This window comes from Aegilops tauschii, chromosome 2 (assembly GCF_002575655.3).
Source record: "Aegilops tauschii subsp. strangulata cultivar AL8/78 chromosome 2, Aet v6.0, whole genome shotgun sequence".
In the NCBI taxonomy this organism is placed as follows: domain Eukaryota; kingdom Viridiplantae; phylum Streptophyta; class Magnoliopsida; order Poales; family Poaceae; genus Aegilops; species Aegilops tauschii.
The window spans coordinates 61,316,906-61,344,021 of record NC_053036.3 but is presented as its reverse complement, the minus strand read 5'-3'; the positions used below and the strand labels follow the sequence as shown (position 1 = coordinate 61,344,021).

Below are 27,116 nucleotides of genomic sequence, written 5' to 3'. Positions count from 1 at the left end.
TGGCACATTGGTCCAACCCAATATTTCTTTGTCAATGGGTCTTCTGGGTCGGCTTCGTATGAAAACTGAGCCAGGAGAGCAGGCCACCACCAAGCCCATTGGACCAACGGGCCAACCCAAATTTGGTTGCCTGAGGCTATAGTATGTTAGCATATGCCTTTGCAAGGGTTGTTAGGAACATTTCAAAGTATTGACACAAGATTGCCTTGTTCTATAGTTAGAAATATGTGAACTTGTGATGCTAACGTTTTCATGATAGAAATAGAAATGAGGTTGCATACATGCCTTGTTTTTCTATGAACAAATAAACCCTAGACATCGAACATGCTAACAACTATCATTGCTGAATGCTGCTGTTTTAAAAAGATTGCATTGTGTTACTACTCTATATTGTGTGCAAGTCTATTGTTAAAGTACCTACTCCGCCTCCAAAGAAGGGTATATAACTTTTTTTCTCATATCAAACAATGCAAAATTGACCAAATTTGCAGGGGAAACTAGCGTCAACTACAACACTAAATGGATACAATATAAAAATGTATTTTACTATATATTTAATGATTGTAATTTGGTATCATAGTTGTTGATTTTTTTGTACAAACTTTGGCAAACATTACATTGTTTGACTTGAGAGAAAATTTATATACCTTTTGGAGATGGAGGAGAATAGGGACATGAGGCCAGCGTCCATTATACCATTTGGCCGACTTCATATCCCCGAACAAAGCAGAGGGGGCGATGAGTAGCAGTAGCAGGTCCCTGCCGGAGTGGGCCGGCCCATTCCCATCCTTAAAACGCGCATTCGTTAGGTTGACATAACCTTTATGACATTCAACTTGATTTGCATTATATTTGTCGAACTATGGATCTAGCTGACACATAGACCTCTAAAATCAGAAAGAGGGAATATTTGATATGAAACGAGAAGACACATGAAACAGTCAGTGAGGCAGACATTGGAAACAATCAGTGAACCAGAACATCACTCTCTTAACATTCCGTTTTTTTTTAGTTTTTTCTAAAACTTCAAAACATCGTTTTCAAGTGGTTTTTATCTGTTTCCATCAAATGTTGGTTTCGACATGATATTCTGCCGGCAGACACAAGGTATGAATGCGAGCTTGCACGGTACCAGAGGTTCACAAACGAAGAGAGCAAAGCCAGCCCGAGGCCGGTGCGAAAGTGTGCTGCCTACTCCACGCGGGATGGCTCCTCAGGTTAGGGGCAACATACCTAACTCGACCGATCGATTCCCAGCGTGTTTTGCTTCCCCTGCGACAGATCCAACACGTCCACCGTGATCGGGTTGTTTCCATGGAAATAGTATGGTAGGCGATGGATTTCGCGGCAGAGAAAAAGGAAGGACGCCAAGCCAGCCCTCCGCCTCCGCCGGGGACCCGACGCGGCCCCGCTCCTCCTTCCACCCCCCGTCCTATAAAGCTGCGAGAGTCTCGGCGCGGTCCTCCTCCCCACACCGTCCGAAAATAAGCAAGGCAAATGGCCGGCGAGCATCAGCAGAGCCAGGGCGCGGCCAAGGCCCTGTCCAAGGGCTCGCCGTCGCCGTCGTTCCGCCTGCGCAACGGCAGCCTGAACGCGGTGCGGCTGCGGCGCGTGTTCGACATGTTCGACCGCAACGGCGACGGCGAGATCACGGTGGACGAGCTGGCGCAGGCGCTGGACGCGCTCGGGCTGGAGGCGGACCGCGCCAGCCTGGCCGCCACCGTGGGCGCGCACGTGCCGCCCGGCGCCTCCGGGCTCCACTTCGAGGACTTCGAGGGCCTCCACCGCGCGCTCGGCGACGCGCTCTTCGGCGCCCTCGCCGACGACGCCGAGGAGGGCGGCGCCGGCGGGCAGGACGAGGAGGAGATGCGGGAGGCCTTCAAGGTGTTCGACGTCGACGGCGACGGCTTCATCTCGGCGTCGGAGCTGCAGGAGGTGCTCAAGAAGCTGGGCATGCCCGAGGCCAGCAGCCTGGCCAACGTCCGGGAGATGATCTGCAACGTCGACCGCGACAGCGACGGCCGCATCGACTTCGGCGAGTTCAAGATCATGATGCAAGGGATCAACGTCTGATCTGATCTCACGCGCGCGTACGTCTTCGCACGATCGATCTTCGGGTTTTTACAATTACAGACAAGCCATGCATGCATCGGCTCACCGTTTATGTATAGTAAGCTTGATGATGAAGAACAGCCCTTTCTTATCTTTCTTATTGATGTTCGTCCACGATATGGTCAGATGCAATGCAACCTCTCAAGCTCCAAGAAAATGGAGAAGAGAAGGGATTGCAAGATTAATTTATAGGTTTCATACATACGATCCCCAAGGTTCAGATTACAGGGCCGTTGAGCATTATGTTTTGTGTGTCTAATCATGTGGTGCTGTAAACTTTTGTCATGAACATTTTTTTAACATATAGTATAATCATATACGCACGTACACTCGCCCTATGGACGTACGTACACACACCCTACTAAGAGCACCTTCAAATTACCGGGCCGACACACATCTTAAGATTGACAAAGTTAGCACATGCGCCTCTTAGTTGACAGAAACGTCTCCTCTAAACAAACATTGACGAAAAAACTAAAATAAATCCAAAAAGATGTGTGCACAAGTGCCAAGTTTAGGATTGGGTGGGCTGGTTTAACCACAAGAAACCTAACCATTTGGCTACGCTCAGGTCGCTCTTGGACATTTATCAGGTCCAGTAGAAGTTCAAAAAAAATGATGAGAAAATAAGACCGCACGACTGAGTGATGACCTGATACAGGATATTCGAGGAAATAATAAATTACAACCCGGTTTGTAGCTTCTGCCCTCCGACGATAGAAGATATTTCAGGAAATTAGCAAAATAGGACTCGATTCTTACATAGCCCGATCACTAGCACGACCCAAGGGCAGCCCTCCCCCACTCCCTTCATCGTAGGAATCGGCCTAACATTGTATCATGTAGTTAGAAAAAGGACATGCTAAGGTCCAGCTATACCAACGCCCCGAAGAAGAAGTCTTCATGGTAAAAGCCTTATGTAGATAAAAAGTATTGGAGTCGAACCATTTTTTGGACTAAATTTACGCCGCGTTCGGAACAACGGTGAAGAGAACGCCACAACAACAACGAGGGAACATGAACACACATAGAGCGATATATCGCATCATATAGACCCCCAAGGAGAGAAAATGAGACCATAGCCTGGTACTACCGCAAAATGGTTGAGTAACCTCACCCAATTCCACTGTCGACACTAGCGGAGTAACCCAAGATAGAATTAGTGGTTTTGCTTTTCTTTACAGCCTATTCAAAAGTCAAGAGTTACCCTTGTGCTTATTTTGAGTTCGGATGATTCCATAGGCTTGCTTGTGTTTTAATTAAGATTTTAACAATCATATTTTGGCTAATATTGACGAAAAATAGAATTGACTAACCATCGATGCAAATCCTAGGATTTCGCCATACTAACAAAAAAATGGCACGGTTGGTTATTCACTAAAAGAGCCCCAATTGGTGCCAAGCATTTCTATCTCATCACATGCCATATTCCAACCAAGCTTTACCCCTTTCCCACTAATTGCTCAACGGAAATATACCCAGTTCTTACACACCACAAAGCTCAAGGAAGATGGAAAGGAACAATAGCGAGTTGGGACACTAGTAGGAAAACCACTGATATGCATTCACTCTCAAACACATCGATACCATATAGCATCGGGAGGTAAGATCTTCCATCCATGATTGTTGATTATGCCCACACGGCATGAGTCAAAAGTATTGCATCCTAGGTGATGTGATAGATGAAGGGAGCGATAAGATAATGGAATTATGCCATCCCGACTTTGAACAAGATATGCTTGAATGGGAACAATCGACCTGCCATTGGTCCATACCTGGTTAAAAATGTTCTTGACGCAGCAGTGAAAGCTCATTTGATTATACACATAGCCCCTCCAGGATTATAGGGCATTACCATGTGTCATACTGTCATTAGACTCGCCCAATGTCTTAACATGCACAAAGGTCAAAATTACATGTTGACCAAATATTGGTATGTGGATAGATCAACAACCGGGAACTTAAGTACTCTTGTTCCTCATGACAACTGGATCAACTATATCAACTTAGGCACTCTTGCCACCTTCAATCTTACGCCTGTTGTGGCCTTTGTTCCAGCATGTGAAATTACAAGAGAGGCGTCCAAAGAGAACACACAAAACACATTGATATGGTTGCATACCAAATCGAAATGATTAAAGCTGGAGGAAGGAGTTGAGATTCAAGATGGTGGTCTCAGAAGCTTATTCATGTCGTTGATTACCTCGGGGTTTAAGGTTTAACTGTTGAGTATATTGAGTCATTAGGAAACATAAGATAGACTAGGATTTGTCCTGACTTGTCTTGTACTCCAAGTAGATCATGTACTCCTATATATACGCCCACGAGTAGGATGGCACCCGCAGAGTATGGGTACGGGTGGAGCCACCCCATATCCTTACCCGTCCACCCTGAACTTACTTATCACTCATACCCATACCCGTCAAGGGTACAATTTTTTCCCATACCCGTCACCCGACAGGGTATATGGGTACCCGCGGGTAAAAATACCCGCGTTTACAACACATCAATTGAGTAGAAAATAGTTGTAAAAAGCAACATATAATTATAAATTATTAACAACAACACATTTTAAACAACATATTGAAACAACAACACATTCTCATAAACAATTTTTTTCCCTATAAAGCGACACATAAAAATGTTAAACAAAAACACATAATCATAAATAACAACACATAGGCATACACTTTAAGTTCATAAAATTATGATAAATTATAGGGATAATTTGACTGCACATTAGAGTTTTTACCTAGCGCGATGAGGAGGGGAAAATCAATACATTAGGATATTAAAGGAAACCCAATTGTCAACATTTTAGATGGGTACATGGGTACGCGGGCATGGGTTATACGATCCCATACCCGTACCCTCTCTACCCGATGGGTATGATATTTTCTCATTTAAATACCCCTGGGTAAATTTTTGTCCCATACCCTTACCCTAATAGGGTCTTTACCCGCAGGGCAAACGGGTAATGGGTACCCATTGCCATCTCTACCCACGAGGCTCAAGCAATACAACAACTATTCCATCAAATCCCTCTCTCCCTTCCAACATTAACGATTGTTGATGATTTTCAGTAGAAAAGTGCATTGCCAGGGTGACGATCGAGATCGGATATATGTCCCCCAACATAATGCATGGATGAGCTTTTGTGGTTCGAAGGACGGGTCGAAGGCGTCGCTCAAATGATTCTATCTACGCTTTTGTCCTTGCCAGACAGGGAGGGGGCTTGCATCTACATTCCGTGTTTCCCATGTATTGTAGTTTCTTCAACAGAAAAATCGATGAAGTCGTCTTATCAAAAACCCACATGATAGCTCCTTCGCAAGAAAGACTTTGACTAGCACGATGATGTCGAGCGTCCTTCACACGACGCCATGATTTGTGAACACTGTTTTCAAAGAGGAAAAAATCCAGAGGTGGACGCAAGGAAGAAGCAAGCGGAGCACCATGACAATCGACCTGTTAGCATACACCTGATACAGTCACCACCCCATAACGGTCAGGCCGTGTGCGGTGTGCCGACACTGACGCCATGCGCGTTTATGCCTAAATTTTCTTCTCCTAAGAATTGGGGGTCTTCATTTTTTTTACCATAAAAAGAAAAAGAAGACACAATGGGCAATTCGTCCCATCGCCTGGGCCCGCGATTGGCCAGGCGCTTGCTTGCGCACACGTCATTCCGTCGGGAAGTCAATCCCGTCTCGCACGGTACGACTGCGACCGAGGGCGACGGGACGGAGATCCGACGGCCCCACGCCAAAACAGAACCATCCGACGGCTCAGATCCCCCCCGCCCTGTCCCCCGCCTCATAAACCACCTTCTTCCCCCCTTCCATCCACAAGGATCCATCCAAAGACTCACGAGTCACGAGGAGAGAGAGGGAAGGCGAAATCGAGACGCGAAATCCCAAACCCAAACCCTCGGCGACGCCGCCTGCGGGCGAATGGGGGCGGCGGAGGCGCCGGCCCTGGCGGCCGCGCCCGCCGCGGGGGGCGGGGTCGGGGGCGAGCCGCTGGAGCGGAGGGTGATGGCGGCGGTCAAGGCGTCGGAGGCGCGCGGGGACCCGCCGCTGCTGCGCGCGGTGGAGATCTCCCGCCTCGTCGCCGGGGAGCCCGGGGCCGGGGTCCCCAGCGCGGACCTCGCCGGGATCCTCGTCTCCAACCTCTGCTTCGCGCACAACTCGCCCTCGCTCTGGAAGCTGCTCGACCAGGCCATGTCGTCCCGCCTCCTCTGCCCGCTCCACGTCCTCGCGCTCCTCACCGCCAGGTCCGCGCCAGTGCCCGCCCGGTTTTCCCGCCGTTTGGAAGGATACGCGAGAGTGACTCTCTGGCGGTGGTTTTTGCAGGGTTCTGCCGCAGCGGCGGGCGCAGCCGGAGGCGTACCGGCTGTACCTGGAGCTGCTGAAGGGCAACGTCACGTCCTCCTCGCTGTCTCTCCTGGCCGGGTCTAATCGTGACAAGTAAGGGTTCAGCTATGCAATGTTTGAACGGGAAGCCCGGTTCAGATTTCTGCTATCAGTGATCTGTATGTATGCTGCTTGCTAGCTGCTGCTCAGTTGCTCATACATGGTTACTTTGGCTCCCAGGATAACGAAATCCATCGACGCTGCTCTGCAACTGTCCAAAAGCTACGGGGTTTCTGGAACGGACTTTGGGCATGTTGTCATCCTGTTTGTGTTGATTGTTATCACCAAACTGATCGACTCCGTGCTGGAGGATTGCGGTATTTCATCTGGAATGACGCAGGACCAGGAGAGTGTATATCCCATTGAAGGGCCACAGCCCATGGACATGGATGTCAAGGGGGTCTCCGCTGTGAAGCAAAATGAGCAGCGTGAACAGTTGCGTCGAAGGAACATCGTCATGGCTTTGGAAGTGTTGCATATCATGGCCGCTGATACGAAGATTCAGGCATTTCTGCGCTTGATATGCCTTAACATGTACGTCTTGAACAAACTTATTAACATGTCAACTTTGTAGATATTCATACCCATGGGCATTCAGTTTTGCCTGCAGCCAATCATCATATTTTGGCACCTGTTACCTTGTTGGGTTACCATGTGAGGATAAGGGAACAATTAGGTCTTTTTTACAATCAAATATAACAAACGGAGTAGGCACAAGTATTATAATTAACCATATTAATGATGTCAAGGTAAAGCTGCATTTCTGTAGGTTGTTCTGACTACTTTTCCACTTTGCACAGATAGTGACTACTCTAATGTTAACTTACTGCTCCATTAGCTATTCCCTTTTTATTTTCAATTTGTGAACATGCTCTAAAGAACTAGCCATGGGCAGGGGTGCATGGACGTTAGCTATCCACGTGCCAGAACTATGACTAGGTTTCGAGATCTTATGGGCTGCAACTCTAGCCTACCCCAACTTGTTTGGGACTGAAAGGCTTTGTTGTTGTCGTTGTTGTAAACATGCTCCATTATTATGTGTTAAGAATGTACGAATTTTCTTATATATAAATTCACATCACCTTGCCTAACAACTATTAGAAAAACAACTTGTCAGTCCATTTATTCTTTGGTTGACCTAAGAATCAACATTACAAATGGCAACTTTGTGCTAATTAGACAATTTTCTAGGTTAGGCCTGACAAATTCAGTGTTCTGAGCCAGAGGCTGACACTGATTGAAGCTCACAAGATGGCACTCGAGAGATTATTGCCTACTAGCCATAAAATTGATGATCTGGTGATGTATATCTGGAGAGTGAGCAATCTAGATTACCAACCAAACAACAAACGGCTTGTGGGTGTTCTTGGTAACTTGAGATCCAGCAATTCCATGCTGGGCCAACTTACAGGAGCTGGGAGAGCTGCCTGTTGGATTATATTTGATATTTACATGGAGAATGCAATGGATGGGAGGCATCTAGGCGGTATATCTGCTATCGAGATTATAAAAGGTACTCCCACACGATCAGCTTATATTGACTTGAATTATTTCACCTTTTTATCTGTGTTAGACTGTTAGTGTCTGAAGAGCTTTTTACATATCTGTTCTGTCGTCTTGATATAGTAACCGACAGTGTGAATTTTGATCATAATGTTTAGATCTTCCAATTTTATTATAGGTGTGGCATGGTTTTCATCGACTAATACCATATTTGCCTTGATTCAGAAATGTCCAAGACAGCCCAAGCAATTAATGAGGCAAGTTGGCAGGAAACTTTTAAAGCTCTTTGGATTTCCGCCCTTCGTCTTGTACAGCGGGTAATAAACATTTCCTTTGATGTATTATCATGGGTGAAATCATATGACTTACTTCTTTTGTGGCCTCCTCACACGCTAATGTCGTTGCTAGGCTAGAGAACCTCTAGAGGGTCCAATTCCTCATCTAGACACAAGATTATGCATGCTATTAGCTCTTATTCCACTAGCAATTGCTGCAATTCTCAAGGAAGAAACTGATGCATGTGGAGCTGAAGGAAACAAAAGTCTGCCCCGAAGACTAGGACTTGTATCTTCTCTTCAGGATTTGGTGCAATATTCAGGACTTCTTGTACCACCTTCATCATTAGTGAATGTGGCCAATGCTGCGGCTTCAAAAGCTGCAATATTTAGGGCCAACTGTAAGGTTGTTGGTGGCAACCCTAGCATGATTGGCCAGAGTGACTCTTCGACGAAAGCTGGTACCTGTACCTTCTCTTATTATACTTGATGGTTGTTACAGTTCAATAATATTCACTGAGGTTACTATTTGTGACAATTTTGTGTATATGCAATCTGTCTTGGCATTTCTGAAAAATGTTGCTTGCGAGTATTTGTGATTTTTCCTGTTAGGCATATTTTCCCTGTACTTCTTTTAACAATGTCATGTCCTTTTATTATATTTCAATCTAAGAAGAGTATTATATTTATGCTAGCAATTTGATCATGTTTTGTAACTAAACTGACTTCTGACTGCTTAGTGGATCCTGGTAGTATTCTGTTCTATTATTTAGTTGCTAGCTGTTCTTTGATTTTATATTTTCATACTGTTGCACTAATACTTTGAAAACATATTTATCTCTGGTTGTCTTAGCTTTTAACCCTCCCCCCTACTACCTACCATTTTTCAGTTGGAAACATGCTACATCTTATAGTTGAAGCCTGTATTTCGAGGAATTTGATCGACACAACTGCTTACTTGTGGCCTGGTTATGTTGTACTGCCGGGGCATTCGAAGGATACATCTTTACCCCAGGAATCGCCATGGGTAAACTTTATGCAAGGAGCTCCACTATCTGATCCACTGAAAAATGCTCTCATTGCTACTCCTGCTTCAAGGTATATGGAGCTAAATCTGGAACCAAAATAGAAATTTTAGAGGCTAGCATTGAATTGAACAGTTTTTTTCCAGTCCGCCGAGTATTTTAAAGCAGTTTTCTTTCTGCACTGCATCTTTGCTGTAAAGCGAAGTTAAAACACATATCTTCAATATTATTCTACCAGGAATCTCCATTTTTTCAAGTTAGTTTCTTAGTTCATTATACTTCTCAATTCACCCCTGCACTTCCCTGGTCCTACTTATCTGTATATCATGTTAGTTCTTTGATTTGTAGTTCTGTTTTGTCTATTCAGTGTTGCAGAATTGGATAAACTGTACCACATCGCATTGAATGGTTCAGAACAAGAAAAGTCAGCTGCAGCTAAAATTGTTTGCGGTGCATCACTTGTGCGTGGTTGGAATATTCAGGTAATTTATTTTTATTTATTGTTAAGAGTTCCCAACATGCTTACATTGCCAAATTTGCCATGAAAAATTACAAGTTCATGACAACTAATCAAAATTCCTTAGGTCTTGTTAAAATATCTAGTGATTTTTGGCGAGTTGATCTCCACAACAGTATACGGAGTAATATTGAGTTGACTTGTCCATGCTTTCCAAATCCACTATTTACTTTATGCTGATTCTGGTAAAAATCATATCTTAATATCAGTGATTGTTTGCTAGCGTTAAGCAAATAGTTCAGAAAATGGCCCCAAACTTCATGGCTCTAGTACATATTTCTTTGCTGTATTAGAAAAAGCAAGGCTAGCCTATATTTCTGAATATAGGACAAGTTTATGTTTTCAGCGTAGAAATATTCTGAACTGCACATTTTCTAATTTGCTACGTTGTTGAAGCTTTTGTTTACTTACTAGATACATCCGTTTGAGTGTCATCTAATTCCGGACGGGGGGAGTAGTTTTCCGAGGCTACTCTTGTGAGCACACGGAAATGGGTCTGAAAAATTCTATCTGGCAACTTTTCCTTTAAAACATCTTAATTATATTCTACATTTTTTTTCAGGAACATGTTGTCCGCATGGTGGTCAAGTTATTGTCGCCTCCTTTGCCCTCAGATTCTTCATTACAGGGGAGCATGAGCCACTACCTTAGTCAGAAGTCTACCTTAAATGCAATCTTACTTGGTGTCTCATATGTCGATGCTGTCCACATTTTTTCTTTGTATGGAATGGTAAGCAATGCACTGTCTGCTTGACTGTAATATTCTTGCAACAATCCATTGTTAACATATGAAATTGGTGGCGGAGTCTCTGTATTTTCTGTCCAGAGCGCACCGTAAAAATATGTTCTTTTTTTGTTTGTCTTGAAAGTAGAAAAAGAAGCGAGTTCATTGCATGCTGGCATCTCCATTTGCTAAAGCCTAACTACATTGTTTAGCAAATTCCAAAAGCTTGAACAACGCCTCAGTGTCACATTTCTGATACAAAAAAGAAGACAAGTTTACCGTTATAGTGCATGTGGATATAAATTGATGTCAGCATGCAATATCTTGGTTCCTGTTCTTGTGTCATTTTCAAAGTTGGCACCTCATATGCCTATCAGCCCTTCTTTAAGATGCTTTGATGGCAAATCCAAGTTCTTACCACTTTTCTGGCATATCTGTTCTAAGACTTGATGGCTGAAGTTGCTCTGTAGGTTTTGAGATGCACCACATAAATTTGTGTGCCTCTGGATTAGTTTCTTGACGTATATTGTTATGGCCATACCCCACTATGTACTAAAGCTTTAATATTGGTACGCTACTTACGGTCAGCACTGTGATAACCCATAATGCTGCATTCTACAGTATCAAATAGATAGATAACTACTTTCACTTTTCATGTGCTCTAGAATAATGTTGTCTGCAGTCTATATGTTTGTGCTGTTTGTTAGTTCACAATATAATAACCTTTTGTCATACAGGTTCCAGATGTTGCCGCAGCTTTAATGCCACTCTGTGAAGCTTTTGGGTCAATGCCACCCCCATCTAACCACAGGTCTACCATTGTTGATGAAACGTCGGTTTACTCGGTCTTCTCTTGTGCATTTCTTTGTCTTCTCCGGTTGTGGAAATTTTACAAGCCCCCTCAAGAATATTGTCTTGCTGGCCGTGGAGGCTCAGTAAGGTTGGAACTTACTCTGGACTATTTGGTGTTAATGCACAATAGCCGTATTGAGTTCCCAAATTCATCTGCTACTAGTACCAACTCTGGCAGCAGTACGGGCTCGTTCGACGAGGTCCCAACCCAACCAATTTATATTGACTCCTTCCCCAAGCTAAGGGCTTGGTACATTCAGAATCAAGCTTGCATAGCCTCTACTCTTTCTGGACTTGGCAATACAAATCCTGTCCATCAAGTTGCAAACAAAATTTTGAGTATGATTTGCCGAAAAATGACTAAAAGCGGGGTAGTATCTGGTAATCTTTCATCTGCTTCCAGTAGCAGTGTCAGTGGTTCCTCTCTAAGTACATCTGATGATTCTTACCAAAGGCCGACACTTCCAGCATGGGAATTTCTAGAAGCAGTTCCTTATGTTCTTGAAGCTGTTCTTACAGCTTGTTATCACGGGAGGATTTCCAGCCGAGACATGACTACCAGTGAGCAACCTCCTTGCTTCCATTTTAATGTATTATATTGATTTTCCAGTCCTATGGGGATATGTCTTAATCTCATTCATGTGTTAATGTGCCGTTGCATTGCAGGTTTACGGGATCTAGTGGACTTCTTACCAGCTTCTCTTGCTGCAATTGTTAGCTACTTCTCAGCAGAAATTACACGAGGAATATGGAAAGCTGTCCCTATGAATGGAACTGAATGGCCCAGCCCTGGTGCTGCTCTTCACTCCATTGAAGATGAAGTAAAGGAAATCCTTGCATCTGCTGGTGTTCAGATTCATAGCTGCTATCCACGTACAGCCTGCTTCCTATTCTTATGCATCAATTTAGTTGCATTAGTTCATACTATGTGTGATAGCCTTCAGGTTTTCAGCATCATCGTTGCAGAAAATTTGCACCAATATCTTTATTACTCTGTGCTTATAGAAAATTTTCATTTTACTCTTGCAGGTGGTGTGCCGCCAATGCTTCCTTTACCAATGGCTGCACTTGTCAGCTTGACAATTACGTTTAAGCTGGATAGGAGTCTCGACTACATTCACGGGATCATTGGTCAGGCACTGGAGAACTGTGCAGGGGGTAGTTCCTGGCCAAGCATGCCCATCATAGGGGCCTTGTGGACACAGAAAGTGCGAAGGTGGCATGATTTTATTGTCCTCTCATGTATTCGGTCTCCGTTTGGCAGAGACAAAGATGCGGTGGCACAGCTCATCCAAAGTTGCTTCTCATCCTTTCTGCGCTCATCCCCATCCAGTGGGTCTGATATTACTGCAAGCCGTGGAGTTGGAGCTTTAATGGGAGAGTCAATCACAGGCCACCAAGGTCTTCATTTTCCCATGGCCCCTGGATTCATCTACCTGAGAACTTGTCGAACATTCCACGATACTTACTTTGTGAGCGAGATGATCCTCAGGCAAGTGATTGATTGTTCCCACAAACTTGCAAATGGATGGTCTTCCAATGGGCCTCCGCATTTAAAATCAGGTCGACCGCCACTGTCTGGTGCTGCATCCATGGCTTCTCAGGTTGCCATGCTTGGTGCGGGACTGCTGTGTGTTGCAGGGGGCCCTCTCCTGGTCCAGGTGCTATATGAGGAGACCTTGCCGACGCTACTGCTATCAGCTCAGGAACAGATGTTGGAAGACCCTGGACCGGTGGCCAGCACACTTCAAGGTTATGCCATGGCCAACATGCTTTTCTTCTGTGGGAGTCTACTCTGGGGCTCAGAAAAGACTTCTCCCATCATGAAACTGTCATTCCTCTCGAGAAGACCGCGAGTGGTGGGCACCCACATGGATTTCATTGCTGGTGTTCTGGATGGGCACATCCTGCTGGGGTGCGACCCAGGTACGTGGAAGGCGTACGTATCGTGCTTTGTATTCCTTGTGGTGAAGTTTGTCCCGACATGGCTACGGGACATAAAACTGGACACACTGAAGAAGATTGCCGTGGGGCTTCGAAGTTGGCACGAGCATGATCTTGCCCTATCACTACTCGAGCGAGGAGGACCAAAGACAATCTCTGCTGTAGTTGAAACCTTGCTACAATGATCTTGCCTTGTGTAATTTTTTGCCCCCAACCTAACTTGTAGGAGCCATTGCAGTCTCAAGCCTGAATTCCGGCTGGTGAGCCATCAGGCCAGCAAATAGTCGTGTTCATCTGTGGAGTAGTGTCAGGTTATCTTGTATGGTCTCTTTGCTGGATGTTTTACTGAAGTATGTAAGTTCAAATTCTCAGAGCCGATGACAAGTATCCTGGGTAAAGTACCCCAGCTGTAATAACATGTGTAATATAACATGGGGCACTGTACGCCTACAATTAATTAGCCCCTCCTTTTAGAAGAAAATTTGGCCCTCTTGGCGGCTTAGATTTCCAGTTTGCCTGCGAATTTTGGTAGGTCGGCTATGGAGGTTCTGAATCTTTGGGATATCATAGCGGTAAGGAATCTCTGTTGAACAACATTGTACTGTTTTAGGTTTTGACATCCGACTGTTTTCCCATTCTTATATGTTATCTCCTTGTAATATGTTATTTACAACGTTAACGTAGTGTTATCATGGGAATAGTACTCTTGACTTCTCACTCAGAGAAAGAGTTGATGAATTTTGAGCACTGAATTTGGGGATGCAATCTATTTTCCAGTGTTGAATTTTATAAATGTAATGAGACAGTTCTTCATGTAAGCCATGTGGCAAAGATGTTCAAACTTTGTATTACTTTTTAAATGTTCGAACCTGGTATTACTTTGCGTCGTCAACACAATCCTAGATCGACGAGGATTGTGACTTTGTAAGTTTTATTCAGACCCCATGGAACGGATAGTCGATTTGCTAGCCTTCCCGAGGAGCAAGAACCGCCAAATGTGTTTCTAACAAAAAAGAACTGCCAAATGCGAATGCGCCACTTCCATGAAAACAAGTTTGAAAAGAACAAAGGATTTTGGCATCAAGGAAGGCAATTTTATTGGTGGAAAGGGGAAAATTAAAATCAAAGGTCTACCAAAAAAGCAGAAGGTAGCATTAGTCCAACTCCAGGAACCAACTCAAGTTGGAATGAGGATGGAGATGTGGATTTTACCCCAAAAAGTCAACACGTGCAAAGGTCACATCCTAGGATCGGAGGGCTTCAAAAGAAAGGTCAAAGTTTTTCTTTTCGAAATAAGGTCAAAGGTTCTTGCACTCCAGAGAGTGATTATCTTTGCATATTGAAATAGAAAAACAAAATCTGAAACACACCGAGGAAAGACATGGAGGCATCCTGAGATCCCGAGACATGTGCAATTTCACATCAGCAATGGACCGGCGGTGTTGGGCGCTTTTACCGTTGGCGATGAGCAATTTCAATTGTTTGTGATGAACAAATCCATAATACTGGTGGGAGGGGGAGGGGCGCCAAGCGACCGACTCTTTAGGCCATCTCCTTTCGCCCAAAGCCATCCAAGCATTTTGTATCCATGATATGCTTTGTGAGAAGCAAGGAGCACTACGTCATAATGGAATGGACTATGCGACCACCACCAAGAGACTTGGGAGTGCAACCCTCGGCCTATCTCCCACGTCATCTTCGGGTCAGCAGGCTCCCACAAGAATTCTCGACGACGCGCACATGCAGCAAGATCAAAGGGTATGGAGAATGGTCGCGCAGTCAGGTCACCACGTCGTGTACGTGAGTGTATGTTCATGCTGCCACTTCTTTCGGATAGGATCATCAATCTTTTTTTTTTGCGGGTGGATAGGATCATCAATCTGACAATCTCTCCACGGTTTGACATCTATCGGCTTTGTGTCGTCTTCTGTCAGACAAATAAGCTTAGGCCGGAGGAAATTTTTCATCTAACGAGCCGTGCTTGCAAGAACCCGATCTAGACGTGTTTTTTCCCAAGAAAAGTAGCTGTGAAGATCATCGGTACAGTTTAGTGGGTGGTCCGCCTTGTCGAGCTTGGCATAGAGGTGGTGTAGTTGATCGGCGTCGCACAGGGTTGCACCGTCCTCCTCCTCCTTGTCGCGTGTTCCGGTAGAACATTTTTTTTGAACAGTCACCGGGGGCGAGAGGTTCCCCACCTGAATATATTGCTCAAAAAAGCTGCCAAAGCCAAGAGTCACCCCTTAAGTTTTGGCTGATCCAGTTTACAAGAAAAACTGGATCGAAAACCTAAACAAATTGACCCTGTTTATGAGAAAAACTGGACCGGAAACCGTACAGGTAACACAGTTACAGAAGATGAGAAAAAAACACCCGGGACATGTCACGACCTAGCTAGCAGACTGAAGGACCATCACCATGAGAGACACAAGTAGATGTGGGGTGCCATCGAGGGATCACAATACCAAGACTTTGCAAGCAACCTAACGCACCGCACCGGCGTGCGTTCCAAGCCCCGGCCCACGGCGCAACGCAGGAGCATCCACAATCAACGAGTGCCACAGCTGGACACGAACCTTGACCGGGAGCTCCGCCACAGGAATTCGGAACGATTAGCAAGTTGGGGAGGCATCTTGCGTCGTCGTTGAGCAAAGATGAACCGAGACAACACCAAGAGCATGAAGCTCGCCGCAACACAACGGCATCCATGGAAGGGTCTTGAGCATGCACAACAACATGGACGACACACCAAACGATGGGCAGGGGTGGATAAATGGCAGCAAAGGGCTCGGCGAAGAGGCGAAGTCGATTGTGGTAGGGGGTGGATGGAAGGCGATGAGAGAACTGAAGCAAACTCGGGAGGTCAAAGCAGAGGGCAAAGGAATCACCATATGGACATGAAGGGGATGCAGACCGCGCCATCAACATGGAGGAGCGGCGTGAGTGCGCCGCCGCAGTCGTGGTCGGACGAACCGGCAGAGATTTCTCCCCATCCCCAAGTCCAACGAGGAGGAGGAGGTAGTACAACGCCACCATGGTGGGACGCGGCGCCCGCAGGCGTCGCCGCTGGCAGCCGACGGCCGCTGGCACGGATTTCTCCATGCCTCCTCACACCCTCCACCACCCAAACTCCGACTAACCGGACATAGAGGATTCAATCCGATAGCCCTGAGAAAGGGGCACCCCCAGACGAGCAGATCTGCGATGAAAAGCGGTAGATCGGAGATCAGAGCATTCGCGCGCACCCACCACCGAGCAGCACCCGAGGACGAGACGCGGGCACATGCTCGCCCAGCCCGCGCGAGCACGGGACTGGGGGGAGCAGCGTCGGCTGGAACTGATGAGCAGCACATGAGCTACCCCCATCGACGGCGACGAGCTGTGTGGGCAGCAGCCACCGACGGAGGGCCAACACGCGCCGGCCGGCGGGCACTGGAGGCCCCGGGCAGGAAGATGTGGGAGGCGCATTTTGGATCTTGGGAGGAGGCTAATGTCGTGGGCAGAGAGTAGAGCATGGCCTTGCCGCCGCCGTCCGCCACGGGACAGGCCCGACGGCCTCCTCTGGCGCCGGCGATGTGGGGGCCCGCCTCGATCTGGCCATGGTGGATGCGGAGGGGAGCACCGGACGGTGAGGCAGGGGCTGGCACGGGGGCGCAGTGCGTGGTGACAGGGGCCGGCATGGAAGCAGCGGACGGGTGAGGCCTGGGTGGCGGCGCCCCGGTGGCTCGAACGACGGCAGGTTGCCTGGACCGAGCCCGATGGATCTGGCGGTGGCGGCTTGGATTGAAGTGGGAGAGGTCGCCGCCCAGTTTCCGGAGCCGGCCTTGGCCGCCGCCGGCCGGTCACCGGCGGCGGCGGCAGAGTGGTGGTGGAGGTGGACCTTGCGGCTAGGGTTGGGGTCGCCCCGGTGTCGCCCCGCGGAGCGACACGGGAGCAGGGCTTCGTCCTATCGTTCCGGTAGAACTTTGTGTTGATGATGTGTCGAGACTATGATAGAACACACGTGAATAGCGATGTTGAAAGTGCAACTATGCCTGGGTGGTTTTGGTAATTCCTAACAACATATAGCTCATTGAGCTAATGCTATTCCAAGATGAATATTTCAGGAAAGCTCAATGATTGGCATGTCATGGATTAGAAAGTGGACCCTTCAAAATGCTAAGGACAAAAGATTGGCTCAAGCTCAAAGCACAAGACTCTACATTTTCTATTTTAGTGATCCAAGATCACATTGAGTCTATAGGAAAAGCCAATACTATTAAGAAGGGATGAGGTGTTGCTTAATGAGGTTCTTGCTCAAAATGCTTAGTGATATGCTCCAAAACCCTCCACTACTTTCTCACATCCACATATGTCCCAAACCAAAAAGTCCAACTCGGCCCCACCGAAATTTCATATCCGAAGCCACCGAGTTCAATTGACATAGCCACTACCAGAAACCCTAGTCTTTTCGGTCTCACCGATAGGGATCTCGGTCTCACCGAAATGGGATTGTAATCTCTCTGTTTCCCTTCGTAACGTTTCGGTCAAACCGAGATGAGCGATTGGTCCCACCGAGATTGCAATGCACACACTCTGTTTCCTTTTCGTAATGTTTCGGTCCAACCGAGATGAGTGAATCGGTCCCACCGAGTTTGCCTGACCAACTCTCTGTTAGTCTAGTACCAAAATCGGTCTCACCGAGTTTGTGTAATCGGTCTCACCGAGATTACGTTATGCCCTAACCCTAATGAAATCGGTCCCACCGAGTTGACGTGTCAGTCCCACCGAAACACCTAACAGTCACATTATGAACCAAATCGGTCTGACCGAGTTCTTTGAATCGGCCCTACACAGTTTGGTGATTTGTGTGTAATGGTTAGATTTTGTGTGGAGGCTATATATACCCCTCCACCCACTCTTCATTTGTGGAGAGAGCCATCAGAACATGCCTACACTTCCAACACATATTTTCTGAGAGAGAACCACCTACACTTGTGTTGAGGTCAAGATATTCCATTCCAACCACATAACTCTTGATCTCTAGCCTTCCCCAAGTTGCTTTCCACTCAAATCTTCTTTCCACCAAATCCAAATCCTGTGAGAGAGAGTTGAGTGTTGGGGAGACTATCATTTGAAGCACAAGAGCAAGGAGTTCATCATCAACACACCATTTGTTACTTCTTGGAGAGTGGTGTCTCCTAGATTGGCTAGGTGTCACTTGGGAGCCTCCGACAAGATTGTGGAGTTGAACCAAGGAGTTTGTAAGGGCAAGGAGATCGCCTACTTCGTGAAGATCTACCCTAGTGAGGCAAGTCCTTCGTGGGCGACGACCATGGTGGGATAGACAAGGTTGCTTCTTCGTGGACCCTTCGTGGGTGGAGCCCTCCGTGGACTCGCGCAACCATTACCCTTCGTGGGTTGAAGTCTCCATCAACGTGGATGTACGATAGCACCACCTACCGGAACCACGGATAAAAAATCTCCGTGTCAACATTGCGTTTGCTCCCTCAAACTCCTCCCTTTACCTTCATATGCAATTGTTTTACATTCCTCTCCTACACTCTTAGAATTGCATGTGTAGGTTGATTGCTTGACTTGTGCTAAGTTGCTAAAATCTGCCAAGAACTAAAATTGGGAAAAGGCTAGATTTTTATTTGGTCAAGTAGTCTAATCACCCCCCTCTAGACATACTTTCGATCCTACAAGTGGTATCAGAGCTTTGGCCTCCATTTGCTTTGATTTCCATAGCTTTTGGTGGTCATAGCCTTGGTTTCACAACCTAGGAGAGTATGGCGTCTAGCGAGGGAAATTACCACCGTAGAGGTCCTTAGTTTGATGGTACAAATTTTGCTAGTTGGAAGCATAAGATGAAAATGCATATTCTTGGACATAACCCCGCCGTTTGGGCTATTGTGTGTATTGGCTTGCAAGGTGAATTCTTTGATGGGAGAGAACCAAACCGTGAAGCTACCGCGGAAGAGTTGAAGATGCTACAATACAATGCTCAAGCTTGTGATATTCTCTTCAACGGATTGTGCCCCGAAGAATTCAACAAAATCAGCCGTCTTGAGAATGCAAAGGAAATTTGGGATACTTTGATTGATATGCACGAAGGTACCGACTCCGTCAAGGAATCCAAATTGGATGTGCTTCAAAGTCAACTTGACAAGTTCAAAATGAAGGATGGTGAAGGTGTCGCTGAAATGTACTCTAGGCTTGCTCTCATCACAAATGAGATTGCCGGCTTAGGAAGTGAAGAGATGACCGACAAATTCATCATCAAGAAGATCATAAGAGCCTTGGATGGAAAATATGATACCGTGTGCACTTTGATCCAAATGATGCCCAATTACAAAGATCTCAAGCCAACGGAAGTCATTGGAAGAATTGTTGCTCATGAAATGTCACTCAAGGATAAGGAAGAGCTTCACAACAAGTCAAGTGGTGCTTACAAAGCCTCGTGTGATGCTCCCACATCATCAAGTGAGAAGCAAACCTTCAATGAAGAATTGAGTCTAATGGTGAAGAACTTCAACAAGTTCTACAAGAGTAGAAGCAAAGAAAGAAGTTCCAAGTCAAGGTCCTACAATGACAAAAGATCTTCTAGTCGTGAGCGTAATTGCTACAATTGTGGAAGACCCGGACACTACTCCAATGAGTGTACGGCCCCCTACAAAAGAAGAGAAGATTCTCCCAAAAGAAGAAGTAGAAGAGAGGAATCACCACCAAGAGAAAGGAGGAGTAGAGATGATCGTTATGAACGAAAACCCTCTCGGAGAAGCAAGGACTCGGAAAGGAAGGAAAAGTCATCAAGGAGCTACACAAAAAGAAGACATCAAGCTCATGTTGGTGAATGGGTATCCGGCTCCGACTCCGACAATCACTCCGAAAGAAGTTATCACTCCGACTCCGAATATACTCAAGATGAAGGTGTTGCCGGTCTAGCACTTGTGTCAACCAACTCCTACGACATATTTGACTCACCAAATGAAGGAATTGGAAGATGCTTCATGGCCAAAGGTCCAAAGGTAACACATCCCGAGTATGTTGATTTCAATAGTGATGAAGATGATTTGCTAGGTGATGATGGTTTACTTGTTGACAACTCTAGTGATGAAAACTATGATGAAACGTCAATTAATCATGCTAATCAAGATAAAACGAATGATGATGATAAGAAGGAGATTGAGCGTCTAACTAAAGAACTAAACACTCTTAAGTTAGCTCATGAAACTACCTTGGAAGATCATCGAGAACTTTTAAAGACTCATGGCAAGCTACGCTTTGAAAAGCTCAACCTTGAGCAAGAGCATGAGTTTTTAAAGGCAATCAATGATGATCTTCGCAAGAAAAGTTTTTCTTACATTGCCAAGCGTTTACTCTTGTCTACTTACATGCCACAAGTTAAATCTAGCAACAAGAACAAGAAAGATGCTTCATCTAGTAGTAACAACAATCATGCTAAATCCAATGTTGTTGCTTCTAGTAGTTCTCTTGATTCCACTAATGATTCTCTTGGCCAAGTTACACTTGAGCAAGAAAATAGCTTATTGAAGGGAATTATAGAGAAAGGTGTTTACAAGAGCCTTGCCGGAAGTAAGCAATTTGAGGAAATTGTACGCAAGCAAGGAAGACACCGGAAGAATCAAGGTGTTGGTTTTGAACGAAAGTTCAATGCCAATGGAGTTGAGTGGGAAGAAGATCAATACCCCAAGACGAAGTTTGTTCCTCAACAAGAGAAGTATGATCCTACTTCTTTCAAAGGGACACAAGCTCAAGATGATCTTCCACCACAAGACCACAAGCAAAAAGGCAAGGACAAGCTTCAAGAGGAAATTGATGCATTTGAAGAAGCACCAAAGGCCTTGGTCAAGTGGGTTCCCAAGATTACATCAAGTTCTACTTCATCAAGTATGAATACGACTCCAAGGATTTCCATCAAGATGGTGTGGATCCCGAAGAAGAAGAACTAGAAAGTTCTTGAGGGTGACTCCGCCAACATACTTCACTCTTATCATTTTGGCAAGGACAAGTGCAAACAACTTCCATATCTTGCACTAGTTCAAGGAGTCACAAACCCTCTTGTTGGTAAGACAAGGGACAAGGTAACCTAATGCTTTCATGAAGATCATCTTGTGTATGCATCACTCTATGTCTATGGATATCCTTGTTTGTTCCTTGTGGGACTAACCCGTGTAGGTATTGAAAGTGTAACTCACTCCAAAGGATTGCTCCGAATGATCTACATCAACATCGAGCATCTACATCTTCAACACCTACATGAAGTCATCATCGACAAAACCCAAGGTTAGTTCATCCCTCTTAGGGGGGATATCACATCTAGGGGGGGCTTTACTCTAATCAATTGAGCTAAAGCAACTCTAATGGTGTGAACACAACAATGCTTTATGTAAAAGTGGTAACCCCACTTGTGCTTAAACGATGAGTATGACCTATGATCAAATGTTCTCATTTGACTCCTAAGTCAATATACTCATATATAGATGACCTAGTCATCGCCAAATTGCTTGATAGATGCTAGAGTGATTGTGCATGCTTTGTCACATATTTCATTTGCCATTTTAATTGTGTGAGCATGTTGAATGCATATTTTACTCATTCGAGGACATCCATTTGTTGTTTTGATTGTTTGGTTTTTTCTGTTTTGCCAAATGGATGGACAAGAATGCCTAAGAACTCCCTCTAGCTATCTATGCTTTCCTCGTCTCAAACTCTATTCATGCTACATCACAAAGTTTGATCAAGTCAGATTCAAACCACTCTGTGTGAGGAGCACTCGGAGTTCCCGATTTGTCATAGACTTAAACCTCCAAAACCTCTTTGTGCATCTCGGTCTGACCGATTCATTCCTTTCGGTCCTACCGAGATCACTAAGTTGATCTAGGGTTTTCAATCTCGGTGCAACCGATTAGAACCTTTCGGTCACATCGAGTTGCAGTAACTGCTTGCAGTTTTGCATCTCGGTGCCACCGAGTCGTTCCACTCGGTCACACTGATAGGGTCAGGTTATATATACCGACGGGCCAAATTTTGGAAAAAAATTCGAACCTCCTCGCCCGCGCATACCTGCTATGCCTCTTCGGGTCTCCGGATCGTCCTCTCGTCGCCAGCGACCTCCCGCCGCTAGTCTCCGCCGCCGTCAACGGCAATCTGCCCCGCCGTAGCAAGTTCGCCGCCGAACTAGGGTACGAACTTGAACTTTGTGCTAATCCTTAACTCTGATTCTTAGCACATTGCTTTGCCATGATTCTTGCCACGATTGAAAACATCCTATCCAGTGAAAACTTCCCGTAGATTAGTTTTGATTTGAAAATTTAGGGTTAGGTCTCCGCCGAATTCATCTCGGACCGACCGAGTTGTAGAAATCGGTCTCACCGATTTGGCTTAGGCCAGAGCACATGCATTTTTGTTCTGACCAAAAATTGCAAATCGGTGTGACCGAGTTCGATTCTCTGTGAAACCCTAGCAGTCTTGGTACCACCAAACTGTGACTCATCTGACCGAGTTCACTAGTTTAGGTTCCAAAAGCTGCTTCGGTATCACCGAGTTTACAAATCGGTAGCTCCGAAATGCTTTCTGTGAAGAACTAAAACTAAGTTTTTAAGTCATCTATTTTGCAAAACTCCTGTACTTTGTGATGCTCATCTTCTCTACCTCATCTATAATATATTCACAGGGTCTGCTGTCAGAGAGTTTGCAAAGATGTCTGACCAGAGTGACAGCCAGAACAAGCCTGAACAGCAGATGGAGATGAGTGAGGGCTCAGATCCCTCCAGCAGTTATGATGATGGCAGCAGGGGCACTCCCAGCAATTTGCCAAAGGCTGCCACCAGGACAAGGAAGAAGAGGAATTCTGAATCAGAAAATGAAGACTATGTGGCAGTTGAAGATGAAGCCACTTCAAAGAAGAAGGTGCTGAAGAAAGAGTATGGCACAACTGCTGCAACAAAGCCTGGTCTGAAAACAAAGGCTCCAGCAAGAAGACAGCCCATGTCTAAGCCAAGAAAAGTTGCCACAGGTGAAACTATGAAGTTCAGCATTGAGTCTGAAGAAGAGGCAGCTGGTGAAGATAAGAAGAAGAAGAGGGCCAGAACCACTACTACCAGAGTTCTTGGCAAGCCCTCAATGAGGAAAGATTCTGAAGAGGAAGAGGAAGAGGATGCTGCACCAGCACCCAAAGCTCAAAAGCTTATGGGGGATGCAATCAAATCAGGGGCTGCTCCATCTAAGCCCAAACCTGCTCCCAAGCCTGCTGTTCCAGCTCCAAAGCCTAAACCCAAGAGAAGCACTAGGAACATCCCTGCTGAAGAGAAGAACAAGGCCCCAGTGCCTGAAGCTGCTGAAGAAGAAGATGACTCTGTTGTATTGAGGAAGCTGAAACCCAAGATCCCTGACCACACTGATGCACACCCAGTTGCAGAGAACATGAAAATCAGGAAGGATGCAGGATTGAGACTATGGAGACAGTCTGATCCATATGCTATCAGGAGAAGGACTGCTGTGGACTATAGATTTCACACTAAGGAACAACAGGACTTCTATGAGACAGTTCTGCTTGACAAGAAGCCCACTGTGTGTGACATGAGATGGGTTGACTGGGAGTTCATCAAGGAGAATGAGGATCACTTCCCTGGTGTGCTTGATAGCTTCAAGGCATGTGAAGTTGACACTTTTGTTGCCCAGAAGCTCACCAAGTGGAATGATGAGCTCATCATGCAGTTCTACTCCACTGCCCACTTATATCCAGATGGAAGGATAGTGTGGATGTCTGAGGGTACTAGGTACCAATCTACAGTTGAGGAATGGGCCAAGCTTATCAATGCTCCCGAGGAACATGAGGATGACTTGGATATCTATGCAGAGAAGAAGAAAGACCACAACACAATGGCCAACATGTACAAAGAGATCCTAGATGCTGCTTTGGATACACATAAGTTTGGATCTATTCACTACTTGTTGTTTTGTCTGCCAACAATCAACTGGATCTTAAGGCACACACTGCTACCCAAGTCAGGTGATCACAAGATGATCAGAGGACATGCCATCAACTTGTTGCATATATTTGATGTCCCACAGAAGTTCAAAGTCATGAGCCTGATTGTTGAGACAATCAAGAGGACCGCTGTTGACCAAAGGAGAAGTTGTGGGTCTGCCCCACAAATTCAGGAGCTCATCAACTCAAAGATGGGCAAAGGCAAGTACATTTTGGATAAGGAGCACCTGCCCATCTATCTTGAATTTGAAGATAACACAGTTGTGATGAATGAGAATGAACCATCTTCAGCTCAAGCACAGGAAAAGAGAGAGAAGGCTAAGGCAGAGAAGGCTGCAAAAATGCCAATAGCAGAGGAGGCATCTCAGGTATTCTTGAAGAGCAAGCAAGACCAGATTGGATATCTGATCCAATCCACCCTGAGGATTGAGAAGGGCTTGGCCACCCTGACCAAGAACCAGGAGAGTCTGGAGAGGATCATTGAGACAAAATTCTATGACTTTGATGTCAAGGTGACAGAGATCCAAACTGCAGTTGAGCAGCTCCAGGAGGAAGCAGAGGAGAAGAAGGGAAAGTCTACCACAAATGCTTTTGCCAGAGTGCCCAGAGGACAGAGATCTGCTGCAGTGCCAGTGACAGACACTAGAGCTATGGCATCAGCACCAGCAGCTACAGCTCCAGTTCCACCTCCAGCAGCTACTCCACCAGCTCCAGCTACTTCATCTGAAGCCTTCATCCTTGGAGTTCTCTCAACACCTCCTACCGAAGATCAAGCCTGAGAGTCGTTTAGCACTATGCATTTTTGAACTTTTTGGTAACTTTTTGCCAAAGGGGGAGAAAAATGTATAGATCATAGGCTTCGAGAGAGAGTGTTGCTTTTTATTCTCTCTTGCTATTTTGGTTGAAACTTTATTGTGTGCTTGTGTGAGATACTACTTTATGTGCTTGTGAGATACTTGTTTGATCATGTGTTTGATCATATGCTACCCTTAATGCTTGTTGGATGATATTATCTCTTATATCCTTATATGATCATTCACTTGCTTGGTGATGAGTGCATGCTTTTAACTTCTATCATTTTGAGCGCTCCACCAAGATGTATGTCACATGGAAGAGTAACCCATGATCCTAATCGATTGTGCATTTGCATTCAAAAGCAAATTTTAAATAATGCACAAATTTAGGGGGAGCTCTTGCTTATCACATACTTCTCAAAGCGACGATGTTTTTCAATCTTATTTATCATTTGTCGAATCTTTGATCTATATGTTGTCATCAATTACCAAAAAGGGGGAGATTGAAAGTGCAAATATCCCTGGGTGGTTTTGGTAATTCCTAACAACATATAGCTCATTGAGCTAATGCTATTCCAAGATGAATATTTCAGGAAAGCTCAATGATTGGCATGGCATGGATTAGAAAGTAGACCCTTCAAAATGCTAAGGACAAAACATTGGCTCAAGGTCAAAGCACAAGAATCTACATTTTCTATTTAGTGATCCAAGATCACATTGAGTCTATAGGAAAAGCCAATACTATTAAGAAGGGATGAGGTGTTGCTTAATGAGGTTCTTGCTCAAAATGCTTAGTGATATGCTCCAAAACCCTCCACTACTTTCTCACATCCACATATGTCCCAAACCAAAAAGTCCAACTCGGCCCCACCGAAATTTCATATCCGGAGCCACCGAGTTCAGTTGACATAGCCACTGCCAGAAACCCTAGTCTTTTCGGTCTCACCGATAGGGATCTCGGTCTCACCAAGATGGGATTGTAATCTCTCTGTTTCCCTTCGTAACATTTCGGTCAAACCGAGATGAGCGATCGATCCCACCAAGATTGCAATGCAAACACTCTGTTTCCTTTTCGTAACGTTTCGGTCCAACCGAGATGAGCGAATCAGTCCCACCGAGTTTGCCTGACCAACTCTCTGTTAGTCTATTACCAAAATCGGTCTCACCGAGTTTGTGTAATCGGTCTCACCGAGATTACGTTATGCCCTAACCCTAATGAAATCGGTCCCACCGAGTTGACGTGTCAGTCCCACCGAAACACCTAACGGTCACATTATGAACCAAATCGGTCTGACCGAGTTCTTTGAATCGGTCCTACCGAGTTTGTGTGGAGGCTATATATACCCCTCCACCCACTCTTCATTTGTGGAGAGAGCCATCAGAACATGCCTACACTTCCAACACATATTTTCTGAGAGAGAACCACCTACACTTGTGTTGAGGTCAAGATATTCCATTCCAACCACATAACTCTTGATCTCTAGCCTTCCCCAAGTTGCTTTCCACTCAAATCTTCTTTCCACCAAATCCAAATCCTGTGAGAGAGAGTTGAGTGTTGGGGAGACTATCATTTGAAGCACAAGAGCAAGGAGTTCATCATCAACACACCATTTGTTACTTCTTGGAGAGTGGTGTCTCCTAGATTGGCTAGGTGTCACTTGGGAGCCTCCGACAAGATTGTGGAGTTGAACCAAGGAGTTTGTAAGGGCAAGGAGATCGCCTACTTCATGAAGATCTACCCTAGTGAGGCAAGTCCTTCGTGGGCGACGGCCATGGTGGGATAGACAAGGTTGCTTCTTCGTGGACCCTTCGTGGGTGGAGCCCTCCGTGGACTCGCGCAACCGTTACCCTTCGTGGGTTGAAGTCTCCATCAACGTGGATGTATGATAGCACCACCTATCGGAACCACGGATAAAAAATCTCCGTGTCAACATTGCGTTTGCTCCCTCAAACTCCTCCCTT

At 45.6% G+C, this 27,116-nt stretch overlaps 2 protein-coding genes across 2 annotated transcripts; both read left to right on the top strand.

Moving 5' to 3' along the window:
* Positions 1-1,232: 1,232 nt before the first annotated feature.
* On the top strand, positions 1,233-2,429 carry LOC109746390 (probable calcium-binding protein CML24). Its single transcript, XM_020305509.3, has one exon. The coding sequence runs from the start codon at positions 1,498-1,500 to the stop codon at positions 2,071-2,073; it is 576 nt and encodes a 191-aa protein (XP_020161098.1). The 5' UTR covers positions 1,233-1,497; the 3' UTR covers positions 2,074-2,429.
* Positions 2,430-5,967: 3,538 nt separating this feature from the next.
* On the top strand, positions 5,968-13,848 carry LOC109746391 (mediator of RNA polymerase II transcription subunit 33A). Its single transcript, XM_020305510.4, has 12 exons — positions 5,968-6,388; positions 6,468-6,581; positions 6,708-7,061; positions 7,724-8,040; positions 8,256-8,347; positions 8,439-8,766; positions 9,196-9,403; positions 9,698-9,812; positions 10,410-10,577; positions 11,309-11,984; positions 12,090-12,296; positions 12,453-13,848. Exons 1-12 carry the CDS (start codon positions 6,066-6,068, stop codon positions 13,550-13,552), a joined length of 4,002 nt encoding a protein of 1,333 aa, XP_020161099.3. The 5' UTR covers positions 5,968-6,065; the 3' UTR covers positions 13,553-13,848.
* The last annotated feature ends 13,268 nt before the right edge of the window (positions 13,849-27,116 follow it).